The following is an 8653-nucleotide window of genomic DNA, read 5'->3' as shown; positions in this document are numbered from 1 at the left end:
AGAGGAAAGTCTGCCTTTGAGGATGCTGTATGAGAAACAACAGAGGAAAAGGTGTGCTTCGTGATAAACATTGTTTTACATTGGAAATAATTCTGAAATTAGAACCAGCAGCCAGATAAGTAGGTAAAATAGCCAGCTGACCCACAGTTGGTAGATATGCTAAGAAAGCTCTATCATATACAAGCCTAGCCATGGAGACTGGCAGAACAGACTGGCAGTGCAGTAGAACGACGTGCCATTCATTTTGCTTTGCTTTGCTGCTTGACTTGGCATTACTTGTTTTGTTTATTTGAGGCTGCCTCAAACTCAGTCTTTCAGCTTCAGTTCCTTAGTACTGGGATTACAGACATTCACCACCATACCTGCCAGCACTGCTCATCCATTTATAGAAATGGTTAGGCTTGTTATGCCTAATATCACAAAAAAAATTTTGATTTGGAGATTATTGCATTATTTCAATTTAAAGTGTCAGAACAATCCTCATACCAGAAACTAATTTTAAATAATTTTATCTTCCAAACATTGTTGGACTATAGAGAATTATCCTTTGCATTCCTAATAGCAGTATTAGGAATACTAATACTATTCATATGTGTATTTGTTGTGCCATAAGTATGTGTGTTACATGAAGGTGTATAGCTAAAGTAATTTCATTCTTCCTGGCAAAAGGCAGAACATAGTTTTTAACAGACTGGACTTCTGTCATTTCATGCTCATAGTCTCATAATGTAATATACAAAGCCAAAACTGTTGATTTTACTATATATGATTTGATGAAGTAAAGTTCACATATATAGGGCTATATGTCCTCAAGAGCATGTGAATTGTTTTATGTGAACTACTTTCATATTGAAAGCAGCAGAGCCTGGAGACTTTGTCTCAGACTAGCTGGAAATGGTTTCCAGATCTCCCCACAGATGGTGAGCCTCAGTTTCCTCATTGGCAAAAAGAGAACAGTGCCTGCCCAACGACTCAACAAATGAGTATATGTAGTACAGACCAGTGCTTGCCACTTGATAAGCCCAGTCTAATTACCAAGTTTGGAGGCTCCTCTGAAAGCTGTACCGAATGACAGAATCTGCCATTTGGAAGTTGTTACTGTGGAGATAGCATTGGCAAGGTTACAGCTAATTAGGGGAAACAGTTCATTTCAGCACAGTGTGAGTCAAGGAAACAAGACTAGGCTGCTGCAACAATCTAGCAAGAAATGAAGAACCCTGAAGAGGTGATGGAACCCCAAGAAACGAAAATTGTTGGAGTGGTAGAGACCTTGATGAACAATGGGCCATTGAAGAAAGGATTCACAATGGATTCCCAGGGTGTCGCTGCCTAAAACAAGAGAGAAAAACTGAATACCCAAACCTGAAGCATCTGTATAATCAGAGAATTACTCCCCCTTGAGAAAGCAGTACATTCAGAAAAAGAATTCGGCTACATGGAGAACAGCAGAAACCAAGGAATGGACAGGACAGATTAGATTGGCTTTTAATCTTTCTCAGAGACTGAGCTCTCTGAACTGGCATAGACGAGGCTGAATGTCTAAGGCAGTACTGAGCATTAAAGAGAAACTGGAGGAAAGATTTCAGTGTTGCAATTAACGGCAGTTTAATGCAGATGGCTAATGTTTCAAAGGCAGAACCATTTTCTCCTTGATTTGGGTGGAAACATGAACTCAAATCCCTGGTGCCACATTTCCCGTCACAGATTACAGAATTGCCAACACCGGGCCCTTCCTTTGGCTCCTGGGAACTTAATTTCCCTAGGGAGCTATTGTGATTATTCAACTTGAAGACCTTATAGGAAGAATCACAGTTATTTCTCTCTGGAGTCTTATGAGAGCAAACAACATGGAAGTAAATAGTCACTAAGGAGGACAAGGAGAAATAAACAAAGGTTTAGCCAAGTATTGTCACTTCATGTTAGAAGAGACTGTTCAAAATTATAAATTCGAGTAGAGCAGTAATGGCATGCTATCGCTGCTTCTAATCATAATCTACACTACACTTTGCAGCAGTAGAGATAGAAACCTGGTACACTACATCAGGCTTGCCGCCCCAACATCAGGGTGCATTTGACTGGACAGATTGTGTAAGACTGTTCCCAGAGCAAATATTCAAAACTAAAACTTTGAGGGAGGCCCAGTTTTGCCAAGTCCCAATGCTGTGATCTTAGACATCCTGTTTTGGGGAATGTAGGTCAGTCCCTCTTATTTGACCTACTGTTCCAGTATTCTGTACTCAAAGGGATTTAATGAAACTACTCTGAAAAACTGTTAAGCACTTCATACTTCACAAATACAGCCTTCGGGAATAGCATTAACCTGGACAGGCTTACCAAATCATAGAGATTCCTGGAGCATCCTAATGGTGAAAAACGATGGCTTACCATGGTTCGATGCCTAGTATGTGCTTTGCAGAAGATCTCTGAAATGCTCTAAATATTGCAACTCCAGTAAGACACCAAAATGTTTGTCTTTGCAGCAGTAGAGAGAGAAACATGGTCTTGCACACACTGGACAAGTGTTCTCTTTTGGAGGTACACGCAAATATGTCTTTTAGGGGTGCTGTTTTTGAAGATCATTGAAATAATACCTAGTGATTCTTTTTCAACCTCCCAAGTTACAGGATTACAGGCATATACCACCTTGCCTGGGAGGTTGAGGTAGGAAGCATAACACCTCTGAGAAAACTGAGGATTAAAGACTTGACTGGTTATGTGAGTAATAAACCACAGCTCGGCCTTTAAACCCTAGTCTGTGTTGCTTCAAAAACTGCTTCAGATCCAAATTCTATCTTGGAAAGCGCTCAAAGTGCTGCATGGAGGGGTGGTGGGGAACGGACAACACACAGGGCAACTATTAGTAGCAGTGTCTAGAAACCAGCCCAGTGATTCCATGTCCTCTGGGTAGGTGTGTCCCCTACAGTTCTCATTGTCCATGTAACAGTGAGACGACAAACCCACTGTGAGGGCCCTTAACCAAAAGCAGATTAACAGAACAGACACTTAAAAATGTATTGCAAAATGTACAGCATTTATTCACATACAGACAAAAAGGCACAAATTCTACTAAATAGTTCAACAAAAAAATACAGCTGTCTTCAACTAGTTTTATAAATACTTTCAAAAAGGGGGTAGAAATAAATACAGGATTGGGCCATGTAATATAAAATAGTCATCTCTACATATACTTTGTTTAACTTCTGATTTTAACTCTTCATGCACCTTTTTTTCTTTTCAATTTTAGCTGAATGGACACCAAGCTAGGCACATAGTGAAAAATCCTCTGTACAAGGTTACAAATGTAATGACAAGTTTGTCCATTTTAAAATAATTAAGATTTGTACACAACACATAAAACCCTTCATTTAAATTTTGTGTTTATAACCTAACAAATGACATTCCAGGCAACTTTACAAAAGTTTAACTAGCCTACATTTTGACATAATACATTGATCATAATCAAAGATATTTCTTGGTCAGGATGCACAAGGAAGATTCAAAAGAACAAACAAACAAAAAAGCTCCATACTAATAGAATGCAAGTGGGTAGGTGGGCTGTCGCTGTGTATGGCCGCCTCATACAGAGTTCCCAGCATGACATGAAACTAACTTACAAAGCTATCGTTACACTGTCAGAAACCGTGCTCTATACCATTTGCATTTCAAAGCAGTAATAAAAAGTGTGGGCTTTTATTTTTTGTTTTGTTTTTGTGGGGAAATTTTTTTTATTTTTTTATTTTGTTTTGTTTTTTGGTTCAGCATAACTTGGAACATTTGAAAGCTTTTCAACCTAAATGTGGGGGGAAAACAGGTAAGGCATTATTTTTGCACAAAACTAGCATTCCTAATAGTGCAAATGGATCTGGTGCCTCTTAAACTGGTGAGAGGCTATATACTCACTAGATTAATTTAGGGTTTCTTTCTATGGCTTCACAAATTATTCCTCTATAAATTCTATTTTCACCCAGTACTGTTGCTGCAAACAAAAGATAACTAGATAGAGTCCAACCTTTTCCTGTATCCAGCAAAAGGGTTTTGTTCATATGCAAAACATCTCATTTTTAAATTAAGCTACAAGCGAAAGTACAACTTGGACTCCTAAGAACCTTCAAATACCGGTAGCAACAAGCTGATCTGGGCAGCAGTCTCAAAAGGAGCTCCACAGCTCAAAAATAGTCAATCTAAAACCTGGGTCATCCTTTCCCCGCCCCTGAATTAGCTACTACAATGTACTTGAGAAGTTAAGACTTGGTTTGAAAATGTCATACATACAATGGGATGCATCAGATCTGTCATTTGATCATCTGATAAAACTTGCATAGCAAGATGGAATTCAATAAGCCTTTTCTGTTGTTGACAATCATCTGGAAGACTTGAAAGCTTCTACAAACTCAAAACATTGCTCATTAAATATCAGAATGTCCCTGCCACATGGAAACAGATGTATAAATGAATGGGAATCCAAACATTGATATTAACAAACTAAGGGTAATTTAGGGGAAACTGGGCTTATTCGAAATACCCTTAAATCTAAATCTCATTGTTATTTCCTTCTCTTAAATTTGATTCACAACTACACTGAATGCCAAAGAAAATAACAGGACTTGAACACTATCCACTTGTCTGAATACATACGCACTACATAAGTGCAAAAACAGAACATTGTACTCAAATTTAATGGTAAATTATTGCTGATAATTTACTAGTTATTGCCATTTGCAATTCGAAAGTCCAAGTTACAAATCAGAGTTTAGAACTCCAACTCCAAAAAACCTATTCAAGGGTACACTGACTTCTTTCCTGTATAGCCTTGGTCAATATAAGAGCTTGACGCAACATATTGCCTTTCTATTGTTTTAAAATATAACCTGTTTTACCTTTTTTTTTTTTTCCTTTTTGCTTAAGGAATCCGTTCATGGTGGAAGCCTGGATTCCCCAAACACGCACTAGTGGTCGACTCTGGGGAGTGAGTCACCAGAGTCTGAAGTTCATCACTTGAACTTGAATAGTCATTGTGTTATTGGAAGCCAGGTGGTCAAGTACTGGCAGTAGCCAGGGAAATCCCAATTGGGTCCGAGGACCAGCAGTTAGGAAAGAGGAAGGTCGAGAGGACTAGTAACACTTGGGCCTCAGCTGCCCTTTCTCACAGAACTTTCTCGACCAGGTCCATCCTCTCCACCCACCATATGTCCACAGCCCACTCGGGGGCGCAGGACCTGCTACACAGGTCCAAAGTCTCACTTGAGCAGCTCTGCTCTGTCCCTCCAGCCTTCCACCAACGCCTGTTGTGTAAACTCTTCCCCTGGATGCCACGTGTGCAAGATCCCAGTGTTGCTGAAGCTTCCGAGTCCCAGCTACTCACACCAACAGCCTGGGAGCCAAAATGCTGTCAGCATTTACCATTCCTAGAAAATAAGCTTTGTGGGCTATAAATAGTATGTGAAGGCTTCTATAAATAGGATTTATTCATAACACAGAATTCTATCTGATTCTGTACTCAGAGTATCCAAGAGTTTGTGCTTTGGAAAAAATGTAGAGGGCAGTAATGCACGGTGCCTTTCAAGCCTGGCCCTCTCTAGAGTTACCTCATTTTTAGTGTTTAGTTCAGGTTCTAATCTTAGTGTCTTGTGGTTACAACCTACTGTTTCCTCAACAAGTTGCAAATAACACAAACTTCTCACAACAAATGATTTGTAAATGACTCTGGAAAAAAATTCAATCTGAATTGCAAGGAAATATGTTTGTGTAGCTCAGAAATAATGGGTTTTTGCTTGCCCCCATGTCAGAGCTCTCCTCAGCATGGCCAGCAACAAGCCACATGCTTCCACACCGTCTGTTTCATCAAGAGGCCAGGATGCTTCTCCTGATGATGTCTGTCCTCCTGCTGATGGTGCTGCTGGCATGGATACACTTCTTCTCCGAGGCCTCACTCTCTGAGTCACTCATTTCCACATCAGGGACATACCCATCGTTCTCACTGTCGGTTCTTAACCTGTTCTTTGCCCTTTCTTTGCCTGGAACTCGGCCTAAACCCAGGTGGGGACAGTCTGAATGCTGGTGGCAGGCCCCCCCATGGGCTTCTCCTTGCTGCTGCCGTTCACCCTTCTTTGGAATCCGGAATCCTCCCCAGCTTTTCACTGGGCTGGCAGGTGTTGTTGTAGGCACTTTGACTAGGGAGCCATTGCACTTGGGCACAATCTCCTTCCTCATGCCAGGTGCTGACTGCCCTATTCCAGGGGAGGTGGCAGCTCTTGTGTTGTCCAGATGCCTCTGGGATGTGTCTGTGGACCTGAGAGGCTTGTGACTCTGTTTAAAAGATTTGTCCTTTAAGTCTCCTTTAATGAGATCACAATGAAAACGATTGTCTCTTCTTTTCCCATGGTCTGGTGTCACCACACCGTTTTTCTGTTGTGCTGATGATATGAGACGTGCTTCTGAAAAAGTCTTTTCAAAGCTCAGATAGCTTTCTGGGACCCCCAGCCCCTCCTTTCTACCACACAGATCTGGCTGCTTTAACAGGGTCTTGCCCTCACTCCCAGGACTATTCTTCAAAGGATCTCGCTTATGGGACTTTTTCAGCGAACGAACCAAGGAAGTACTACCCATTTGTTTCCTGAAGAATGCAGAATGCCACTTCAAGTCCTCTATCTTGGGAGCATTGGGGCCCACAGAAGGACTATTGAACAAAAGCATGTTTTCCAGTGAGGAGGAGCAGGAAGAAGGCACACCTACAAACAGAAAACCACAAGGGAAAAATTACATAAGCAAAGCCAAATAATGAAGTTCTAGACCTGAAGCATCATTACACAAACTTCCCACCCAAGAGTCACCAGCACTTTGTAAAAAAAAAAAAAAAAAAAAGTGTTTTTAAAGCCATGACCTGATTCAAGAATCTGCTTTCAATCTAAGAGGTCAGTATACTACATTTTTTTTTTCCCCCAAAACCACTAAAACACAAATTTTCTGAACTATCTATTCAAGGACAAACAAAATTCAAAGATGTGATTTTCAAAGGGGAATCCATTCAGAATCCTTCCAATGGCTGCCACTTCCTCTACCTGGCTACATAGCAGCAATTATACCATCTACCAGTCACCATCCATCACTTTCCTTTCTGAGACTTAACTAGAGCTTTCAAGGTTCTTTCTCCAAAGGGCCATTGAGGACAAATACATGTAAATGTATAAACTGAATAAAAGGTAGGTGTTCACATAATTCTGGACATGTAATATGAAAAAAAAGTACAGTATATGCAAAATCTATTTGGGTTCAACTTGCCATCCAAGTTAAAGATTAGTTAGGCTTTTATGCAAATCACAAAACTTAAGTTTCATAGCTTAACCTAGTAAAATCTTATGAAATAATATCAATTCTCATCTCTTGATAGAAACTGACACTTCCTATTTTTTTAATTATTTTTGTTTATTTTTATTTTATGTGTATGGGTGTTTTGCCTGAATGTATGTCTGTGTACTACATGGGTACAGTGCCTATGAAAGCCAGAAGAGGTGTCAAATCCTCTAGAACTGGAGTTTGTTATAATAGATAGTTGGGGATTGTCATGTGGGTACTGGGAATCAAACCCAGATCCTTTGAATGCTAGAGCAGCCAAGTACTCTTAACCACTGAGTCATCTCTCCAGCCTGACACTTGGTAATCTACTTCATACTTATTTTGTATTTTGTATGTTAGTCATGACCTACCAAATTTATCTCATACCCTCATACTCATTAACTCTGGTCTGAAAACTGCTGGTGAATTCATAAGGACCATGTTTTTGCAAGAGTATCAAGACCAGCTACAAAAAAGCAAATCTCACATTTTGTGTCTCCTGTTAAGATATGAACTACCAGGAGAATAAGAGTTGGCTCCAGTGTGTCACAGGAGCCCTCACAAGACCTTACTGTCCATCAGATGTAGGCACAAGCAACACAGCTGAGGTCCTTTTTACAAGCTGTTGTCTTGGAAATGCTTGCTTTCTCAAAAACCAATGGATAGCCACACGTGAAATACGTTTTGTTTGTTTGTTTTTTTAACTGAAATACCCAACAGGAAACAGGTGAAGAGAGTCCAATGTTGTCTGAACTTTAATTTCTGTCTACTGGATTTGGAGCCCATATCTCTCAAAAGTATCTAATGATAGGCCTCCCATAAGCACCATTTCTACCAAAGATGCTCTCCTTCTGCAGAACAACCCTACTTGTTTCCAGAACCACAACAGTTTGAGCCATGAATTCTAAAGAACACACGTAAAGTCATGGTCATCTCCCTTGAAACTGTCTTAAGCATCAGAGTCTAGAAATGAGAAAGAAAAGCCACCCTAGAGGGCTTTAGCTGCATTTGCTATAGCCTCCCACAAAAAAGTAAGTCATTCCAACTGACCATACTTTTTACTCAACTCAAAATGAAGGAAAGATTGGCTTCTCTTTTCTGTACTTCTGTTTGTTGTTTTCTATAAACACGGTCTCATTCTGTAGCCTGGGCTGACCTAGAACTCACAATGTAGTCCAGAATGACTTAGAAATGTTGGCACTTCTCCTCCCGCAGTCCCCAGAATGCTTAGATTACAGGCATGACCCACCATGCTCAGCAGCAGCAGGAATTCTGGATGAATCTACACTACAGTTCTATAACTCAAAATACATCCTACCCT

General features: G+C 40.3%; 1 protein-coding gene across 6 annotated transcripts in view; it reads right to left on the bottom strand.

The window, feature by feature from the left end:
• Positions 1-3010: 3010 nt before the first annotated feature.
• Positions 3011-8653, bottom strand: part of Jade1 (jade family PHD finger 1) — a 65375-nt gene continuing 59732 nt past the window's right edge. For all 6 annotated transcript variants that reach the window (XM_037206568.1, XM_028895061.2, XM_028895060.2 and 3 more), the window contains exon 11: positions 3011-6728. In XM_037206568.1, coding sequence (XP_037062463.1) covers positions 5842-6728 — 887 coding nt within the window. In that variant the 3' untranslated portion in view covers positions 3011-5841. The remainder of the gene's footprint in view (positions 6729-8653) is intronic.

The sequence above is a fragment of the Peromyscus leucopus genome, chromosome 6 (assembly GCF_004664715.2).
Source record: "Peromyscus leucopus breed LL Stock chromosome 6, UCI_PerLeu_2.1, whole genome shotgun sequence".
Classification (NCBI taxonomy): domain Eukaryota; kingdom Metazoa; phylum Chordata; class Mammalia; order Rodentia; family Cricetidae; genus Peromyscus; species Peromyscus leucopus.
Note: the sequence above shows the minus strand (reverse complement) of the source record. Positions and strands in the feature narration are given on the sequence as shown.